The sequence below is a fragment of the Prosopis cineraria genome, unplaced genomic scaffold (assembly GCF_029017545.1).
Source record: "Prosopis cineraria cultivar Desert tree isolate PC_DT_omini unplaced genomic scaffold, ASM2901754v1 PC3, whole genome shotgun sequence".
NCBI lineage: Eukaryota > Viridiplantae > Streptophyta > Magnoliopsida > Fabales > Fabaceae > Prosopis > Prosopis cineraria.
In genome coordinates this window covers 46,878,801-46,900,769 of record NW_026555334.1, presented here as the reverse complement: position 1 = coordinate 46,900,769, position 21,969 = coordinate 46,878,801, and the positions used below count along the sequence as shown (strand labels likewise).

General features: G+C 36.1%; 1 protein-coding gene across 4 annotated transcripts; it reads left to right on the top strand.

Annotated features, from left to right (window-relative positions):
• Positions 1-1,206: 1,206 nt before the first annotated feature.
• On the top strand, positions 1,207-21,622 carry LOC129304959 (branched-chain-amino-acid aminotransferase-like protein 2). Of its 4 annotated transcripts, none has more exons than XR_008591816.1 (19): positions 1,207-1,495; positions 2,312-2,410; positions 3,607-3,678; positions 4,503-4,595; positions 4,827-4,964; positions 5,811-5,869; positions 6,353-6,455; positions 6,613-6,801; positions 6,910-7,010; positions 7,888-7,942; positions 8,073-8,159; positions 8,455-8,506; positions 8,933-9,018; positions 10,203-10,256; positions 10,580-10,663; positions 11,401-11,472; positions 20,644-20,724; positions 20,924-21,079; positions 21,267-21,380. XR_008591816.1 is itself a non-coding variant. In XM_054944815.1 (19 exons), the coding sequence occupies exons 1-19, from the start codon at positions 1,406-1,408 to the stop codon at positions 21,399-21,401; spliced, it is 1,686 nt and encodes a 561-aa protein (XP_054800790.1). In that variant the 5' UTR covers positions 1,216-1,405; the 3' UTR covers positions 21,402-21,622. The 4 variants fall into 4 exon arrangements, 1 of the variants encoding a protein (XP_054800790.1); XR_008591818.1 differs by lacking the exon at positions 21,267-21,380 and adding an exon at positions 12,768-12,891 and having other exon boundaries at positions 21,044-21,063; XR_008591817.1 differs by having other exon boundaries at positions 1,209-1,495; positions 20,953-21,079.
• Positions 21,623-21,969: the final 347 nt, after the last annotated feature.

Genomic DNA, 21,969 nt, shown 5'->3' with positions numbered 1-21,969 from the left:
AAATCGAGAGTAGCTCCTTTTTTTAGTTTAATATCTTGTGTGGTTTTTCAAAATACTAGGCTATGTTTGGATAATATCCTAACCTAGCTTATGGTGGCCTAAACCCATGTTGCAGCATTAAAAGTCCATCAGCTCTTATTTGGATTAGAAAAATGAATTGGTATTTATGGGAGAATGAGTATTTTCGTTAAAGCTATATGAGGGAGCTTTCCACCATGCAATAAGTCTAGCATTGGATGTTGGGAAGCATTTAATACTTTTTAAATTTTTTATCTATCTTCTCTCTCTTCAATCTTCATTCTTGAGTGGTTGATCTCTCCTCCTTTGCCTTCATGAGTGTGCTCATCTACCATGTTGATGCTGTCTGATCCCTTGCCTTAGATTTGATCTTCCTTCGACTGTTTGTTGGTCATGTAACATGTTTCATGTTGATCACTATCATCATTTAATTCTACCTTTCGAAAATCTGTAATTTTGAGTTTAATATTTTTTCTAAAAATAAAAAATTAGTCATAAAAATATACTCCCTTCATTCAAAAATATAAGATATTTTTAACTAAATTTTACCTTCCAATAAAATAGTTACCTACTTTCAAATTAACTCTATTTTTTTATATTTATTCCTATTAAACACCCTACAATAAATATAAAATCATTATCAATAGGCGCGCTAAAAAAATAATGATTATACTTCAAAAAATTAAAAATACTTTATATTTTTAAACATCCAACTTATCAAAAAATGCCTAATATTTTTTAACGAAGAAAGTATACAACAAAATTTTTGTCTATTTTTATTATTATACATTTCAATATCATCCAGACAAATCTCAATTTGTCCAAATAACTTTTGAAAAAAAATTTAAATATAAATCATATTATAAGTACATATTTTTTTCCTAATCTTAATTTATTAATTTCAATTGAATCTTATAAATTTTTTAATTCAAACGTATAATGATAATTATTGGGGAAAAAAATGTCGTATGGTGGCTCAAGACAAACTTTTCGGATGTCACCAAATTACAGGCTGTCCTTCTCACGTCTTTGACTATGGTAAATGTAACCTCGCAGAACATCCGGATTCCTTCTTGAGATGAAAAAGTAATTATGAGAATCTACTCCTGACGGAATTCCCTGTAGAGAGATGAGGAGTGGGTCCACGTTGAGAGGTGCCAATTCCTAATTTTTTTCCTTCATTTTGCTCCTCTGCATGCGTAATTGGTTTACACGTTGGCGGGTGCCGATTTCTCGTCTTTCCTTCATTTTGCTGCTCTGATGTATATGTCAGCAGACTGTCTAACTTCTATCCTCCACGGATTCGCTCGCTTACCTTTCTGGTTCAGCCCTTGATAGTCACCTTAAGCCATTTCAGATCACAGTGAGTGAAGACCGTCAGCAAAAGATGGCGGAAAATGAACATCCAGTGGAGGTGATTCACTCCTGGTCTGCTCCAAGGTCCCTCAGCACTAGTCTCATGTACTCTTTTGCTCAGGTAGCCCTTCTTTTTCTACTTTCTAATTTTTCTTCTGTTTTGGTAATTATACTATAGATGTGTTCTTTGCTCATTTGAGATTGGTCTAATTTGGGTAATTGTAACTCTTCACACCATCGCTTAGTCCTTCCTTGGCTTGCCAAGGTTTGGGCATGGGTTAACCTTTTCCTTGGAATCAGTATTTGGCAACTGGAAACTCGTGGATTCGTTGAGAAGGGTAACGGCTGTTAGTCTGGTGCAGTATATGACGACGAGGAGATTTTGCTGACTGAGTGATGGATCGTTCTCTTAGTTATTGATAGAGCATTGCTGTTGAAGATTTGGAGGGGGGGAAGGAACTTTTTTCGAGATTGAATTTTACTCCTCTGAGAATTGGTTTGAATGGTTATTGGCAAGAATAATATATAATTAGTTTTGGCACTGAATTGGTTAGGTTATATAACGTTGATGTTAAATCATTGGGATTATATGTATGATTCTTTAAAGCCAAGTTATGTTTATGATATATTGATGTTAAATCATTGGGATTATATGTATGATTTTTTAAAGCCAAGTTATGTTTATGATATGTCTGCATGCGTCCCTGTTTGACTGCACAAGTATCACTTCAGCAGTAAATAAATACCGAGGCAGTTCATCCATAAGTAGTTACTCAAGATGCTTCATCTGCTTTGCTGGAGATTTACAGCTTTGTTCTTTTGGGTCCGAACATAAAATTTCAATACCTTTTGCTTTGCTTCTGAGCTGATAAATACTTGGAGCTTCCTAGCTTTTTGATTTTGTGCTTATCTGGGTGTCATTTCGTGATTGACCTAGAGGGATGACATGGAAGTGCTTGATGAGCCCCTTTATGCAAATTTCCTAAGAGTTACAAGTCTCAGCAGACCTTACAGAGAAGAGCTACTGTCCAAAATGGTATGTTTCTGCAATTTTTTGCTCCTCATGTCCTAACGCTTGATGAAAAGAATTAAGATGATTCTCTTGCGGTGTATTGTTTGAGGAGCATTCATGCAGCCAACATGGTTTTGCATGGAGTTGATTTAATTGTTAATTTTCTATAACAACAATAACAATAACGAGCTGGAGAATTTCCATTTTATCATGTCTTACATTATGGATTAGTGCTGTTGTTATGAGGAGATGGATCTCAACCAGGGAAAAAGAAGTTCCAAGGAGAATGAAAATAAAAAACCATACTCCTTCAGTCCTTTTTATAAGTCATTTCTATCAACTTTATCAATACCAATGAAAAAAAAAAGAAAGAAATAAAAGCGTGTAAAATTCTAAATATGCCACTGTATAACAAATATAAAAAGTAATGTCATGTTACTTCTTTTGCTCATGAAGGATTATTTTGAAAATATTTTTCAAATATTACCTCAAAAATCACACCATAACTTATAGATAGGACCAAATGAACCTTCTAGAACATGCCTTATAAATGGGACTGGAGGGAGTGGTTAATAAGCATAGAAGATAATAGTAAACTTTTGTGCAAAGTATCGCATCAACATAAATAAAGCCATCTAATCCGTCTATATTGAAATTGATGATAGCCAATTTTCTAAGTTATTTTGAGAATATAAAATGTTCTCATTTTTACAAATAATTATAAGCTCTACGTAGATTCTAGGTTATCAGGATATTGGTAAGCATCTGGTAATGTCAATTACTTGCCATTAACACAATCTCTAAATGGATTTTAATTAAAATGTCATTGTCTATTCAACCAATCCTTGATGTATTGATTCATCACATCCACGTTTTGCAAGTTACTTCTAACAAATAATTGGCATGACTAGTCAATTATATTTCAAAATTTTATGGTAATGTAATAACATTAATTACACTCGTTTAGATAAATTATATGTGCTGAATGATACTGATATCTAATTAGTTGCATGAGATAGTAAAGACTAGTTTTTTATAACAATAACAATAACAAGCCTTGTCCCACTCGGCAAGGTGTTAATTTTCGGTAATAAAAAGGAATTTGATTTTCATAATTTTTCAGGCTCACTTTTTAACTGAAGATACGCATTTAATTCTAAAATTCATCTAATGCTTTCCCTGCACTTTTCATTGAAATGTTGATGTGCCAATTGTAACAGGAATCTGATGGAAATAAAGTTATAAAGAACATCATTTATGGTCCAGGAAGTAGGAAGTATAAATTCTGTAAGGTAAAGAACTTCTCTTTCAAGATATGCAATTAGCAAATAACACTTCCTTTATTATAGATGCAGAAGTGGAGCAGTTTCTTGAACAACTATTTTGGCTGGTTTGGAATTGTTACTTATTATGGAAGTGATTTAATACACTAATTATCTAAATCTTGAATCTTCTGTATCAATTAGTCAAAACTTATATTCTTGATTCAGTATATCAAATACAAAGACCATATATACCCATTTTAATCATGTCTAAAATCTTCTCTAGCTATACCTTGTATGGTAGAGTAAATTAACGATTCAGTCCAAAAGAGTAACCTATCAAGTTGGCTCTCCAAATATAAATCGTCAAAGATCTTTCTCTTCTCAAATTTGGCGCTCAAATATTTTCCTTAATTAAAGTGGTCCTCGCCATGGCTTTTGTTTTTCTCTATCACATTGAAATTTAGCTCTTATATAAAATCAACATCATTTTTAATATTTAAGTCACCTTGGCGTTGCTGTATCAAAATCCCACTTTCACCTAGTAGAGGGACCAATTGGAGGAAAATGTTTTGAAAACTAACTTTGATAGACTTTTTTTTATGGAGGATGCTCAAACTGAGAGGAGAGTGATCTTTCAAGAACTAAATTGACAGGTTTTATATTTAAGGGACCAAATTGAGAGTAAGTGATATTTTAAAGACTAAATCATTAAATTACTCTGTTCTTAAAACTTATCTCTGTATCTGTTGCTCCAAATGTGAATTAAATAGTTCTCAAGAACGACTATAATGGTTGACAATAATCCCATCTCTAACTTATTTCCAAGTTTTACGCCTACTTGTTACCTCCAGCATATTGCAAAGCAACGGATACAAGGCCTGACAGATGATCTGCTGAAGAAAGGAAAGCACTTTATTCTGATAAGAAATCCTCTTGACGTTTTGGTAAGATGTATATTTTTAAAAAGTTTTTTTTTCCCATTTATTTCTCGTTTATCAAAATCCTCTGTATCTGCTGTGCTATCTCATACCAGACCATGAGCTTCAAGTTTGAGAGGTGCTTAAGAGATATTGAAAGTATGCATCTTAGTAATGTCAGTAGGCTTACATGGGTTATCTGCAGTCTCTGGCTGATTGCTGATTTTTCTTGTATGATTGACCTGATTGTGTGTCCAGCCATCCTTTGACAAAGTTGTGCCTGCATCATTTTTTGAGTTGGGTTTGGCAGAGCTTGTTTGTATATACAACGAGCTATGTGAAAGGGGAAAACCACCACCTGTTATTGATGCTGCAGAACTTAAAGAAGATCCTGAGGTATTCAAGCTCTGTGAACATGCTTAATTGTTATCATTAAATAATGCATGACAGCATGAATAAGATTTCATGCTACCCATTGATATATAATTGCCTAGTTTCAATACTTATATTGTTCTCTAATTTGACTGTCAATTCAATTTACATTAGTGAGAATTCTTGTGTATAACTGCAATCAATAATCAATTTTCGCTTGTGTGAATGATGTTAAAATACATCTTACTCTGTCCAATTAATGATTTTCTAGTTTAATATTTAGGCTAGAATGCAAAACATTCTAGGCCTGTGCAGATCACCACTTAATGTCTAAAATTAGACAATGGAGCCCTCAAACATCCAAGTTTGCGTGGAAAAGTTGATGTTTGATTAAATGGGCCTCCAAAACTCCATTTTATGTATAGATAGCCTTTTAAATTTTATGTGCAAATAACCTACTAATGTTCTCGCTTCCACAACAAATTCACAAACAACAAGGAGTTAGATGCACAAAATCTCAGGTTTTGGAGGGTCCATTTTCATGTTCTGAAGGTTAGGAGGATTATCTTGACATGGATTAAAAGTTTAAGGGTGTTTTATGAATTTTAGCTTGAATTTTGTGGTTTTATATTGCTAGCAGTGCTGAGCTTGTTACTAATGGAAAAAATTGTTGTTATTCTGTGCTGGTTCATTACCATTCTCATAGACAATTTTCTTTACTAGAATTAAAAAAAAAAAATTAATGAATGAGAGTCTTCTTTTACTATTTCGATTTCACATGTTTTCCATTATAAAGTGAGCTTGATATATGTAGAGATCTTACTTTTTAGCTATGTTGCACATGCATAACATAGTTTTGTTGACTTGCAGGCTACACTACATGGTCTTTGTGATGATTTGGACATTCCTTTCCTACCTGAAATGCTGAAGTATGTAGAATTTTTTTTATCTCTTAGGAAAGTTAGCATTACTTTCGTTATCTCCATCCTCCCCAGATGAAGAATTTTATCAATAAAAATACATCCACCTAGAAAATGAAAGGTTGCTAATGGTGGCTGGATGATCTACATGAATAATTGAAGCTTACCTTCTCCCTCTACTTCTTAGAGGTGCTATTAAAATTAGTGACTTAAAACTCAACATGAAATATGATGATTATCTCTGATCTGCACCATCTTATCATGTTGATATTTGCCAGTCCAGACTTTTTCTGTTCCTTTGTTGTCTTCCTTTGTCTATTTTTCTTTGTTTTCTTCTAGACAGTTTGTTTTTGAGATGTTTAACCATTGTAAATTTGTGCAATGCCGTTCTTTCAATGACAATTTATTGTTCCTTCGTAATGTTTATAATTACTCTCCTGCTACTGTTATTTTACATGCATGCATCACATGTTGACATTTTAAAGTTGCCAGGTGGGAAGCAGGGCCAAAACCAATAGATGGCTTGTGGGCTCCTTGGTGGTATAAGACAGTACATAAGTCTACTGGTTTTGAGAAAGCAAGCAAGTATCCTCAGGTATGTGGTTTGTTGTTGTTCCAGTTCAGCTTCTGTTGCAAGGTGTCCTGGCCTCTTCATTTGAAGAAAACAAGACAGTTTTTTGTTTTTTTGTTTTTTGTTTTACATAGAATTAGGTATTTTGACAGGAATTCTTTATACTTTAACTTTTTTGTAGCCATTTCCCTTTTCTTTTTATGATCTGCTGGAGCAAAGTCTACCCCTCTACAACATGCTTCGGCGACATGTGAAGAAAAAGTCATCCCTCCTGACCCCTACTTTACCTCCACCTGATCTTCCAGTTCCTGCAAATGAGAAACTTCTTGCGTGGGTTGGTGATGAGATAGTGCCACGCGAGAGTGCAAAGGTTTGATTGACCTCTTAACGTGTCTTGTCAGTAAATAAAATAAAGGATCTAATTTGTATGATTTGTGCACACATTCTAATGATTTTAATATTTACCGATATCCATCAGGTCTCTGTTTTTGATTCAGTTGTGCAAGGTGGTGATTCAGTTTGGGAGGGTCTTCGGGTGTACAGTGGAAAGATTTTTAAGCTTGAGGAACATCTAGACAGGTAGTGTTGCTGATAAATTAACAAGTTGATTCTTGATGCTGACATTTTATTCATTCATGTTTTGAGCTCTGGTTAAGTGATTATTTAAACATGCATAAACTGAAATAATTGATATTACATTATTTGTGGAATGAATATTACTATTAGTAAATCATTAACTTCAAGAACGTTACTAGTATGAGTGCTATGTGCTAAAACTGGCATTTTGAGATGGTTTCTGTTGAGAATCTATTTGGTAAGACAGGTAGGGTAAAGAATTTTTTTGCACTCTTAGGGAGCTTCAAGATTCTATATAGACAAACTTGCTCTTTTTTTTCTTCTTATTTAATGTTTCTGCTTTGCTCCTCATCTCATGAAAGAAACCTGCGTTTTACTCAAACTCAGTGGATACACTGTGGGATCTGCTAAACAGAAACAACTGTTTTAAGCTCACACCATAAAGATTATATTTGTGTCTCTTACTGTAAGTGATGTGATGAAGACTTATTATACTCGTCAGCCAACCCTCAAATAGCTGGTCGCACAGGATTGAAAAGATTTTGCTTGCTGCCATCTTCAAAGAATTATGGTATAAGAATGATTTGAAAGCATGTGCTCATGATCTGTTAAAATACTTCTTCGGTCTTTTTGCATTCTAAATTAAATAGGTGTGCTATTAGAAGATATAATTATCACATAAAATACTGAAATTTTTTGTTGGGAAATTTTCTTTTTTTTCAATTCTCATCAATTCTCAATTTTGAGTGTGGATATATATTAGCTGAAGATCCTATATTCCATGCTCACTAAGCTATATTTTAATGGTGAAACTGTAGTAATTTGAAAATATTTGGTTTCCATCACTGTTGTTCATCTGACATGCCATGATTAACATTAGGATGTTTGATTCAGCAAAAGCTTTGGCTTTTGAAAACGTTCCAACTCGAGATGAGGTGAGTTTGTTCAACAATTTTTTAAATCTCTCTTGGATTGCAGCCTTGCCTTTATCTTACTATGCTGTGTTATGGTACTAGATCTTGTTTAGTTCACTGTAATGTATGTAGCTGCAAAAGTAAATTGCAGATTAAGGAAGCAATCTTCAGAACACTGATTAGGAATGGGATGTTTGACAACTCACACATTCGGCTTTCTTTGACACGAGGAAAAAAGGTTCTATTTACTCTCTCACAAAATTTAATATCCGGAGGCAGGTTAGGATCTGGATGAAGTATAGACAACTTAGCAAGACTGATGAAACCTTAAGCCCTGTGCTTCAAGTTTCCTTTTATTGTTGTTGTTGTTGTTTAATGATTTGATGGGTTATGAATGAATCTGATGTTATAAGCTGAATGGTAGTCTTTGTTTATTTAATTGGTGACCTAATTTATAAAACCATTAATCTTATGTGACTCTTTGGTCCACCTTCCTCTGAAGTCATGCTGAATTATATTACTTTCTTCTCTAGGTTACATCTGGGATGAGCCCAGCATTCAATCGTTATGGATGCACATTAATTGGTAAATCCCTTTCCCTTCACTGTATATGATATGAAAATATTAGGAATTAGTTGGGGCAGGGGTATAAATGTTATTTCAATGGGTCAGTACTGTTACTAATATTTAGGCTAATAGTCCAGCCCTATAAATACCCAAGTCCAGATGCACAGTGTTGTTGTTGAACTCATTTTAATAAACGTACTATTCAGAACGTCTCGTCTATTCGTCTCTCTATTCCCTCCTTCTCGTCTACCTATCTTTCTTCTTCTCCTCTCTTCATCTCTTTCTATCCTAACAGTATACCTATGATATTCTATCAATATGGAAAGAGATTTTCTGCATCAATTTGAAATTTTCAATGGACCTGATAAGATTAATTAATTGACTATTTGCACTTAAAGTGGATGGGCTATTTTATTTCACCACTTATATTTTTCAAATGTGCAGTGCTTGCTGAATGGAAGCCCCCTGTTTATGATAATACCCATGGTATAGTACTTGTGACTGCTGCAACTCGTCGAAATTCACCAAATGTGAGCTTCTGATTTTTATACTCATTATGAAGAGAAAAGATCATCTGTAATTGTTTCTATTGTATAATTGTAATATGGAAATATTAGTTGCTGTTATTGTTGGTTGGTTGGTTAGTTAGTGATGAAATAATCAATAGCCGTTGGGGGTTGGTGAGAGTTAGAAACCTATATATAGATGAATACCTCCGTAATTCAATCTGTGATTTCCTAATCATAATGTTTCGCACTATTCAGTCACTCTTCTTTGTCTCTCTTTCTCTTTCTCTTTCTCTCAACCCTTTGAATCTCTCTCCTCTGTTCTTCTCCCCTATCTCTCCCTACTTTCTCTCTTTCAGAATTATTCTTTTATATCAGTGGTATTAGAGCCAGGTTTCATAGTTAGTGGTTGTAGTCTGCCATCCGTTCTAAGTTCTCTATTTATGCATGTTCTCCAGACTCAATCACCGTGACCTTTTACTTTACTGATGAGAACGTACATCTCTGTTTCTTTCTTGGCAGTGGTGCTCGTTCTTGTTCTGACTTGGTTCAGAGGCAATTTAATTAAAGATGCTTTGGGGTCTAGTTTGTTACAATTTTCTGTGTACTTGACCTTTGAGGGCAACAGTCTCTTGGGAGGGGTTTGTTGTTATATAATTGTAATATGGAAATAGTAGTTGCTGCTATTGTTAGTTAGTTAGTTAGTTAGTTAGTGATGAAATAATAAATAGCCGTTGGGGGTTGGTGAGAGTTAGAAACCTATCTATAGATGAATACCTCTAATTCCATCTGTGATTTCCTAGTGATAATGTTTTGCACTATTCAGTCACTCTCTCTCTCTCTCTCTCTCTCTCTCTCTCAACCCTTTGAATTTCTCTCCTCTGTTCTTCTCCCCTGTCTCTCTCTACTCTCTCTTTCAGAATTATTCTTCTATATCAGTTTCTGTCTTAGATTGTGGACCATAGAAAGTACCTTCTGTATCAATGAGCTGGCAGAGGGTGGGGCAAATTGTAAGAAACCCTGACAAATATAGCAGGGGAGCGAGTGCGTAGGAGCAGGAAGGGGCTGCTAGTGCAGAGTGCTAGCTAAAATGGGATATTGTTATAGAATGTGAACCATTCAATGGCAACATTTTCTGTGTGACTGGCATACTGTTTTAGCACATCCATTTGACTTGGTCTTCTCTCCCTTTTTTGTTTTCTGATCAGAATCTGGATTCAAAGATTCATCACAATAACCTTCTTAATAACATACTAGCAAAGGTATTTTCCTTTTTGCCTTGGAAATATTTCATATTTTGTAGTTGTCCCTTACTATTATTGTTATTTCTGGATTATCTACTAGTGTAACAAGGATGGTTGCTGAGTGAATATATCTGTTAGTTATCCTTGTTTGCTTCTAGTGGGAGAAGTGTGTTATTTGGCATATGCAAAAGACGTGTTGATGATTTACTACCATGTGTGATAATTTGATTCATAGATGCTAGCATGATAGAATACACTGTTTCAGAACTCTTGTCAGGCTTAAGTGTCATTCTTATGGGTATTTCTGATGGATGTTACAATTCACAAAAACGTTGGTGCAGATTGAAGGAAATAATGCAAATGCAAATGATGCAATCATGCTCGACAAAGATGGTTATGTATCTGAAACCAATGCAACTAACATTGTATGTCCTCAACTTTGTCTTAACTGGCAGATTTCTTTTTCTTTTTCTTTTTTTAAATCATTCTGGTTATTTTATGCTATTACTTACAAGGTTGAGGTGATGACAAATCATTTTAACTCATTGCATGGCTTAAGAATGCTGTGAAATGAGGGAAGATGAAAGGAAAAGCCTTTGCGGGAAAAGTGGGCAGCATATTTTAGAACCATGCATTTATAGGTCAACCATACAAGACAAGACGGAAATCTCGACATGTTACATCCCTTTCTTACAGCCTTAATTACTGTCATCATACAATCAGTAAAGTCATATCTTAGTCAGCAAACTCTAGCAGAACATTCAATTTCTAAACATGTAAAATAATCATCCAATGCAACAAGATGCTACAATATAGTAAATATAAGGTAGCTTCATCTTTAATTTGCAGTCTGAGAGGGTAACAGAGCCCCTCATCTCATTGTTTAAGTATCACATGTTTTTATTTTGTGTTTTTTAATTTTGTAATAGGGATTTCTAGAACAGAGAATCTTCCTACATGATGACAGTATCGTAAATATAGTGTAGGTTAATCTTGAACTTGCAGTCGCAAAGGTGACAAATCCCCTTGTTTTATTATTTAAGAACGTTCATGTGCTTTTCTCTTCTATTTTCCCTTCTATGGAAGGGATTTCTAGAACAGATAATAATAGATTGCAAGTATTGACTGGTAACAGTTGGGATAATATTTGGTCTTTGTGCAGTTCATAGTTAAAAAGGGCCGTGTCTTGACACCACATGCTGATTACTGTCTGCCTGGTATTACACGAGCAACTGTAAGTTGTGGAAATTCTCATTTATTATCATAACAATTTCAGGTTGGAGGCCTAGTTTCGTCTCTTCAATATTATAGAGACCAAGCTTCAAATGAAGTAAATTTATGACAGTTGCTTGACATGGATGGTTGAGACCTGTCTAAACTATTTTATCTTTGACTTGGAAGGGGATATCAATGAAGAAGATAAATAAATATTGTGCAATTATGTGATTGGCATTGGGGATTGGATGAATAATTAGATATGCTATGTAATTCTGGATATTTTTCTTTCCAATGCCATGATAATTAGATGTAGCATATAAGCAGGGAATGTGGTGATATTGTGATTATTGTAAATACTATTTTCTCTTTATTAGGAGTTAATAAGCTTTATTAGTCTTAATTATCTTGTCTTCTAGCATGGTGTATAAATACTTTATATCACATTATTCTGACAATAAAAGAAAGTATAATTCTTCCCTCAAAATACCATATGGTATCAGAGCAAGGGGTACCTAGGGTTTCGACGCGCACTTGTTTGTTTGATTTCGGTCACTATTCAATGTGCGAGCAAGTTCCTTAATGGTAAGGCTTTAGATCTCACTTCCCTCCTAGAAGGGTTTAGAGATTGCCGATTAGCCTTTCCTAGGAATTTAATGGTGAGCGGCAGTGCGTGGCTCCCAAACATGCCATCACCTGAGTTAGTGTTAGCCCCCATTCTTCAACATGTGGCAATGTGTGGCTGGCTCTATCTCCAAGATGTTGATTTTGTTTGCTGCCAGACAGACAGAGAGAGCTTAAACAATCAGGGAACATTCAAAAGGATGAAGCTACTGGTTCAATTGTTGATATCTCTTGGCTTGGTGAATCTGATCTGCGGTGGCATCATCGTTATATGTCAAAAATTTGTGTTGATCAAGCACAACCTCACACCTGGAAATGTTGAGTTTGACTCGGTAATTAGAAGTCAACTTTCACCATCAGTATTTGCATTTGTGGCACAAAAGGGGACATTTCTTCAAGCCCTCAAAACCTCTAGAACTAAACCTTTATGGATTGTTGATTTTGGAGTATCGGATCATATGACTGATTGTCATCAGTAGTTTTCTACTGATGTTCCATGTGCTAGGAATGTGAAAGTTAAAATTGCGTATAGATCTCTTGCTCTTATTGCTGGAACAAGGAGTATTCATATCTTGGACTCTATAATTATGGAATCTATCCTTCATGCTCCAGAATTAGCTTGCAACCTATTATTTGTTAGCCAATTAACAATGTTGTGCTCATTTTCTCCCAACTCATTGTGTCTTTCAGGATCTATAATTAATGATGACAATTGAATGTGGTCCAGAGTGTAAGGGGCTCTACTTCTTTGAAGATGTTAGAGTGAGTCACCAACAAGCCACCGGTGTATGCAATTCTATATCTCAATGTTAGAGTAAGTCACCAAGCAATCTCAATGTTGTGCTCATTTTCTCCCAACTCATTATGCCTTTCGAGATATATTATCAAGGATGACGATTGAATATGCTCTAGAGTGTGGGGGGCTCTACTTCTTTGAAGATGTTGGAGTGAGTCACCAACAAGCCACTAGTGTAGGGAATTCTTTATCGAACTCTAAAGATGTGGATGTCCTATTATGGCTCCAAAGAATGGGCCATCTTAATTTCCATTGCCTATCTCGTTTGCTCCCATCCCTTTGCCCACCTAACTGTGATGTAAAATGTGAGGTGTGTGAACTTGCTTAGCATCATTGAACATCCTTCCCTAGAACGCTGTACATACCCACCAAGCCTTTTGCTATCATTCATAGTGACTTGTGGGGAGTGGCCTATATCCCAAACCACACTAAAGCAAAGTGGTTTATTACCTTCATTGATAATCATACTCATATTTGTTGGGTTTACCTTTTAAAAGAAAAGTCCGAGGCTTCTTCCATGCTTATCAATTTCTTTACCGTGGTAAAAGCCTAGTTCAACACAAGCATCCAAGTCCTGCCCATGGACAATGGTACTAAATATTTCAACCAATCCTTGAGTGCTTTCCTCTACAAGCATGGTATTGTGCATCGAAGTTCTTGTGCCCATACACCCTAACAAAATTGGATTACAAAGAGGAAAAATAAACATATCCTTGAAGTTGCTAGGGCCCTCATGTTCACTCAATGTTCCAAAGTTTTATTGGGAGGATGTTATTTTAACTGCTACCTATCACATCAACTGAATGCCCAGTCATATATTCTCCTTTGATAGTCCTCTCCATAAATTGTAAAGTATTTTTGTCCACATGTCATATTGAAACCAATCTTCCTCTTCGTGTGTTTAGGTACACAACCTATGTTTATCTCCACCAAAACAATAAACTTGGTCCCCATGCTATCGAATGCATCTTTCTTGGCTATTCTCCTACTCAAAAAGGATATAGATGTTTTGATGCCTATTCCAAACACACGTTTGTAAGCCTTGATATTACTTTTCATGAAGACATACCTATTTAGGGGGAGTGTATAGGTGAATCTTAAATTTGAGAACAAGAAACTAATAAAGGTGGACAAATGCTCCTTTATTCCTAGTTTACAACAGTAGAGCCATTCCTACCACAATTACTAAAGCCATTGTCCTCACTATCACTCTCATCAGAACCATCTCTTGTGCTGGTCACAAAAGATAACTCAAAAGCAAGGGGAAAGGTAGAGAAGTAGAAAGATAAAGACTTGTTAGTTTACTTATGAAAGCATAAATCCAAGGATGGAGAGCACCTTATACTTCAAGCACCAAACGAGTCAGAACTAGCGGTAGCTCTTGAATGGCCTCAGAAAATTTCTCAACGGGTGAGTGATCAATCTAATCTTGATTTTACCTATTACTCTCAAGAAATAGCCTCGCTCATGTACCTTACATCCAATATAGAAGCAAATGCCCTACAAGGCTTTCTCTCCGAGTTACTGAGCATTTGTCACTAATTTGGATAAAGTTGCAATTCCGAACAACATCCAAGATGCCTATTCCAAACACACGTTTGTGCATCCTTATTGTATATGTTGATGATATTATTCTCATAGGAGACTATCTTGAGGGAAATAACAAGAGTGAATATTGCTCTAGGAAAAGAATTCAAGGTAATAAATGTCAGCAGCTTGAGATGGAAGTTGCAAGGTCAAAGAGAGCTATGTTAGGATGTAGGGCCATTGAAACTCCTATTGTAGTTCTAAAGAAAAAGAAGCCTAAGAAGAATAAGGAAGTCAGAAGAAGAAGAAGATGATCTTGATTATGAGATTGAAGAAGACGATGAGAAAGGAGAAGCAGCTGATAAAAAAGATATTGGAGACTTCTTGGGAAGCTAATTTATCTCTGCCATACAAGACCAAATATTGCCTTTGCAATGAGGGATACATGTTTAAACCAAAGAAGAAGAATATGGAAGTAGCTTACAAGGTTTTGATGTATCTAAAAAGTACTCCTAGTAAAAGGTTATTGTTATAGATTTGTAAAATATTGGTTAGTATGATTAGTTTAGATTTAAATGACAATTATTGGGAATTAGCCGTTGGGGAGTGTGAGTGTGAAGTTTATAAATAAAAAGACATTTGATTTGTATGGGATTCTGAATAATCACATTAGTATTATGCAAGTTCCTATTATTCCTTAATTCCTCTCAATCTCTCCTTCTCTCCCGCATCTCTAATTCTTCTCTGTCTTGTCTCTCCCTTCTCTAACCCTTCTCCAACCTTTCTATTCTTCTCTCCTTTCCCTCTTATCTCTCTTGTTAATCTTCATTACCCATAATTATTCTAACAGATTAATGGTATTAGAGCAAACGCTCCTTGGCTACTTCTTGTCTCATGTTCATTGTCTGCAGTACATGGTTCACACCCGAAACCAAATCAAGAAAGAAATGGAAGAACGTGTGGTTCGACTGGAAGAAAATTTTAATAAGGTAGATACCTTGACCGAATTAGTTGAAGGCATTTTGAACCAGTTCTAGATGCTCATGTGTGATTGTGAGCATGGCATGGGGAATGACGAGGACGGACGCAATGGGCATTGTCAAAATCGCGACCAAGAAATAGAGGAACTGCATCGTTGCGAAGGTCACGAACACCATGGGTACCGCCGGCCAATGCAATTCACCAAAATGGACTTCCCAAAATTCACCCGAGAGGATGTCGAGGGCTGGATACTGAAGTGTGAGCATTACTTTGAGCTTGATAAGACCCCCGAAGAATCAAAAGTCAAGATTGCAAGCATGCATCTTGACCCAAAAGCATTCCAGTGGCACGTCGCGTACGAGAAAGCGTGGGCAGGCGTGCGACCCACTTAGGAAGAATATATCGACGAATTGAAGGATTGGTTTGGGCCTGTTCATGAGACCCCCATGAGTGATTTGGTGCGTCTAAAACATCAAGGGATTTTGGCTAACTATAATGATAAATTTGACACCATCTCTTACAAACTAAGTTTATCAGAAGAATATTTGGTTGGATTATTGGAAGAGATTGCAAGACCTGTCAGGTTGTTTAAACCAAGAACCATGAGAGAAGCACGAGGCTTGGCAAGAATGCAAGAAATCACGTTAAAAAAGCAAGCTGAGAAGAAAAGTCAGCACAAGAATAGTGGACAGGTGGCAGCGGTAGCTTCTTCCACACAAGCCTCTCACTAGAACACTTGGACATCATACAAAAATGCTTTGATCGGTGGTGGGACCCAAGGGAAAGGAAAGTCAACATCTTTATCTTCAAAAGCCTCTTCTTTTAACTAAAAAAATGTTAATAAACCGCTCAAAATTCTTTCTGCAGAGGACGAAGCAGAGCACAGGAGTAAAAACTTATGTTTTTATTGTCATGAAAAATTCTTAAGAGACCATAAATGTCCTCAACGTCAAAAGCAACAACTCCACTTCCTGGAAATTCAAGACAATCAAGAAGAAGATGCTCTTCTGGAAGAAATTACTGAAGACAAGGAAGATGACAGGCCTAATATTTCTATTCATGCAATAGAGGGAGTTGATGGGATTTCTTCCATGTGAGCCACAGGATACTGTGGCAGGAGGCAGCTTCAGATCTTAATTGCTAGTGGTAGCACTCATGATTTTTCAGACTTTAATGTGGCCAAAAAACTTGGGTGGCAACCTGATGGAACCAATGAAGCTTGGGTAGAAGTAGCTAGAGGAAGAAAGCTTAAAGTGCATAGCGTTTGGGAAGGATTCTAGCGGAGAATGCAAGGTTTAGAATTTTCTTTTGATTTTAGAATTCTTGAATTGCATACATATGACTTAGTGCTGGGGTGATTCAAGAAAGCTCAAGCCCATTTTCAGCCTTGGGGGAACGACTTAGTGCTGGAGGGAATTATTACTTAATGAGGTGATTCAAGAAAGCTCAAGCCCATTTTCAGCCCCTATTGTATTGGTCAAAAAGAAGGATGGCACTTGGAGGATGTGCATAGATTATAGGGAACTAAACAAAAAAACTGAAAAATCAATACCCAATTCCATTGGTAGAAGACCTCTTTGATGAATTGAGTGCTGCAAGATGGTTTACAAAGCTAGATTTGAGGGGTAGTTACCATCAGATCAGAATGGTACCTCAAGATATATCAAAAACAGCCTTTAAAACACTATAAGTGGTTAGTTGTCATTCGGCTTAACTAATGCTTCAACCACTTTTCAAGGGGCTATGAAAAGTATTTTTCGCCCTTACTTGAGAAGGATTGTTTTGGTTTTTTTTTATGATATTTTAGTCTACAGTGCTAATCTTAAAGATCATGTGCAGCATCTTAAACAAGTTTTTTCTATCTTACGAGAAAATTGTTATTTTATAAAGAAGAGCAAGTGTGCTTTTGCTACCACAGAGGTAAAATATCTAGGGCATCTGATTAGCAAGGGAATGATCAGAACTAATCATAGAAAGGTCGAGGCAGTGGCTGAATGGCCTGAACCAAAGAATATCAAGCAATTGAGGGTTTTTTTAGGGTTGGTGGGATATTATAGAAGATTCATTAATGGGTATGGAGTATTGACCAAGCCACTGACTCTCCTCAAGAAAAATGGGTTTCAATGGACAAAAGTAGCTGCAGAGGCCTTCAATCACCTTAAAAAAGTCCTAATTTCTGCCCCTGTACCTACCCTTCCAGACTTTTCAAAAGAGTTTGTAGTGGAGACTAATGCTTGTAGAGTAGGATTGGGGGCTGTTCTAATGCAAGAGGGTCAACCAATTGCTTATTTTAGCAAGGGCTTGGCTGAAAGATATCAAAAGCTACCAGTATATGAAAAAGAATTGATGGCTATAGTATTGGCTGTATACTCCATTGGCATCAATACTTGGAAAGACAGCGGTTTTTAATTCATTTAGATCAGCGAAGTTTGAAGTATTTGCTTGGTCAAAAGTTAAAGACAACTTTTCAGATGTTTTGGATTTCTAAGTTAGCTGGCTTTGATTATGAAATTCAATACAAGAAGGGAAATGAAAATTCTGTTGCAGATGCTCTTTCTAGAATACCCAAACAGCAGCTGATGCAAATGGTTTTAGAAACTTCTTCTCCTGAATTATTGGGAAAAATCAAGGGTAGTTGGGAAGATGATGCTATGGTGATGGAAATTCAGAAGAAAACTCAAGGAAATAATGGTATGTGGGGGCATTTTTCTTGGGATGGAGAATTGTTAAGAAGGAAGGGAAAGTTGGTGATTGGAAATGATCCTAGTTTGAGATAACAAATTTTGGAGTGGTTGCACTCTAGTCCTCAAGGAGGGCACTTTGGAATTCAGGCCACTTACCACATAATAAAGGCATTATTTTGGTAGAGAAAGCTGATTATTGATGTGAGGATTTCATTAAACAATGTGATACATGTGCTTGTTGTAAGTATAAAGCTGTTGCCCCTCTCGGGCCGTTGCAACCTCTTCCAATTCATAGTTGAGTTTGGGAAAGTATTATTGTAGATTTTATTGAAGGACTTCCTAAATCACATGGTAAGGACACAACATGGGTACTAATTGACAAAATGAGTAAGTATGCTCATTTCATTCCTCTTACTCATCCTTATTCAGCTTCTTCTTTAGCACAACTTTTTATGGATAATGTGTATAAACTACATGGTGCACCTATTGAAATTATAAGTGATCGTGACCCTATATTTGTGAGTGGATTTTGGAAGGAATTTTTGCAAGTTTTGGGAATTAAACAACAACTTTCAACTGCATATCACCCTCAAACAGATGGGCAATCCGAAGTTCTAAATAGGTGCTTAGAAACCTGTTTTATATGTATGTGTTGGGAGCAACCAAGGGATTGGAGTAAGTGTTTGTCACAAGCTGAATGGTGGTATAACACCACATTTCATACAACACTAAAGCGACTCCACATGAACTTTTGTATGGTCAGAAAGCCCCTATTCATTGTCCTTATTTGCCTAACAGTTCTGTTTTGGATGTTTTAGACAAGACTTTTTAGGCTAGGGAAGCTATGTTGGCTGTTTTGAAGCATCATTTTCATCGGGCAGCCAATTTGATGAAGCAGAAAGCTGATTCTCATGGAACAGACCGAGAGTTTACTGTTGGTCAATGGGTTTTCCTTAAGTGGCAGCCATATAGACAGATTTCTGCAGCTGCAAGGAGTACATAAAGCCTAGCTCCTAAATATTTTGGTCCTTACAAGGTCATTAAACGAATAGATGTTGTTGCCTACAAGTTAGAACTACCCTTTGAATCCAAAATACATCCAACTTTTTATGTTTCTTTATCAAAGCTATGTCCTGATCCTAAAGTTAAGTAAAGGCATCCACCTCTTGATTGGCCAGAATTACCTCCAGCTTTGGAACCCTAAAATATTCTACAAAAGCGAGTTCGTAGGAAGAGAGGACGAATTATCACTGAAGTACTGATCAAATGGAAGCAACTACCTAATGAAGAAGTATCTTGGATGGCTCTACATCAGTTGCAGCAAAAGTTTCCTCAATTTGTTATTAATGATCCTTAAGGGCAAAGATCTTTTTTGGGGGGTATTCTTATAGTTTTGTAAAATATTAGTTAGTTTGGTTAGTTTAGATTTAAATGACAATTATTGGGAGTTAGTTGTTGGGGAGTGTGAGTGTGAAGTCTATAAATAATGAGACATTTGATTTGTAAGGGATTCTGAATAATCACACGTGTGTTATGCAAGTTCCTATTATTCCTTAATTCCTCTCAATCTCTCCTTCTCTCCTGCATCTCTAATTCTTCTCTGTCTCATCTCTCCCTTCTCCGACCCTTCTCCAACCTTTCTGTTCTTCTCTCCTTTCCCTCTCATCTCTCTTGTTAATCTTTATTACCCAGAATTATTCTAACAGATCAGTTATTCTTCTAAAAAGAAGAATACAAAACCATAGGTTTACACAGATGCAGATTGGGGGAGGAAGAAGAACTCGTCTTGATAAAAGATCAACATCTGGTTGTTGTTCCTTTGTGCAGGGAAATTTGGTTACTTGAAAAAGTCAAAAGCAAAGAGCTGTTTCTAAAAGTAGTGCTGAGTCTGAATTAAGAGTGTTGGCTCAAGAAATAATGGAAGAGTTATGGTTGAAATGAATCTTGGAAGAGATTCATGTCAAAGTGGACCTACCACCAAACCTTTATTATGACAATAAGGCAGCTACAAGCAAGGCTCTAAATCCTGTACAACATGAGAAATCCAAATAAGTGGAGGTAAATAGGTATTTCATCAGAGAAAAAGTGGAAGAAGGAATCATATGTCTAACTTATTTGCCTACCAATCTTCAAGTTGCAGATGTTTTGACTAAGAGGTTTAAGCCTGCATTTGAAAGTTGTTTTAATAAGTTGGACATGATTAGCATCTATGATCTAATTTAATGGAATGTGTGGTGATATTGTGATTATTGTAAATATTGTTTTCTCTTTATTAGGAGTTACTAAGCTTTATTAGTCTTAATTATCTTGTCTTCTAGCTTGGTGTATAAATACTTTTGTATCACATTATTCTGATAATACAAGAAAATATATTTCTTCCCACAAAATCCCACGAGGAAGCTGATAGATGATGAGACCAAAGTCCAATTATGACAGCACGACCCTAATACAATACGTTTGTTTATTTAGTAGCAAAGGCATCTTTTTGTAGATATAATTTGAACTTGTTGAAATGAATTTAAAGATTGAAAAGATTAGGTTTTGTCAAAAGATGCTGGATTGTTTGTTTTTTTCTCAGGTGATGGATCTCGTAGTGATGGAGAAGCTAGTATTAGAGGAGCGAAGAATTAGTCTGTCTGAAGTTCATACTGCAGATGAGGTTCATGTCTAGCATCTATGATTTCAGAATATCTGCTAGTTATTTCTTGTTGTGTTGGTGCGTATACAGGCATTGTTTGGGGACCAAATATGAAAACGAACTTTGTAATTTTCTTAATTGCTTGCTGAAATTTGGTGGCCAGGCTAGTAATACCTAGCAAAATTAAAATTTTCTTCAATGCTTGATTACATGGGGATAGGCTAAGCATGCTGAACAATACTCTTTTAGGACCTACCAATCTGACAGGAATTAGGTCCTTTTTCTTCTCTTGGCTTCAATTAAATTGAAGTTGAGTTGTAACCCGGAGGCTTCCTTGCAGATATGGACAACAGGAACAATGGGAGAACTAAGCCCAGTAAGTACCCTTATATTTGATAGATTGAAGTTTGCCTGAATGAAGTTTGCTATATATTACGTGATAAAAGTGTCCATCAGTAACCCATTTCTCTACTCGGGGTTCATGCCATTTGCTGCTATCATTTATCAAGATGAGACACAAAAATCTGATGATTATAGCCAATTTGTTTTGATACCTGGTCCAGGTTGTGAAGGTTGATGGTCGCATAATTGGCAATGGAGAAGTGGGGCCAGTGACCAAGAGATTGCAAGCTGCTTATAAAAAGTTGACTGCGCAGTCTGGTGTACCTATACCCACCTTCACCCACCATCAGATTTGAAAGGTACATCTTGAATTTTTCACTGCAAGTGTTTTCCTCGAGCCTGCTTCTGTTATCAGTGCAAGTTGTTGTCATACCATTTCGTGTAAGTTAATCACTACGCCTTTAAATTTATGTCATCAGAGAATAAACATGTGTACTTTCTCGTGAACAATGACAGAATGTACTGAACCTTTCTCCCATCATTAAAGAGAACTGTGGCCTGTGAGCATCTTTTTCCCCCCCTTTTTTTCCTTTTCCTCTCAACAGTTCTGATGCCCATTCTGTTGAGTCTGAATAAATTAACGAAAAAGATGTGTCGTATTTTTCAAAAAAAAAAAAATTGTTATGAAATGCATTGGTGGTGGTTGCTTTTTTTTTTTCCCCCTTTGTTGGGCAACCCATTGGTGTTGTAAATTATCATTTTAAATGTTAATATTTTCTAAAGGGAGAAAAAACCTTTGATTCGAGAACCAGGTTGTACGCTATAGTCTGAAAAAGTAGAAGGCGTTTGGTCTAAGAAGACACCGCATGCTTAAATCTCGAAATTTGCAGTTGTAACCTTAATGTGTTGGCCAATAAAAAAATG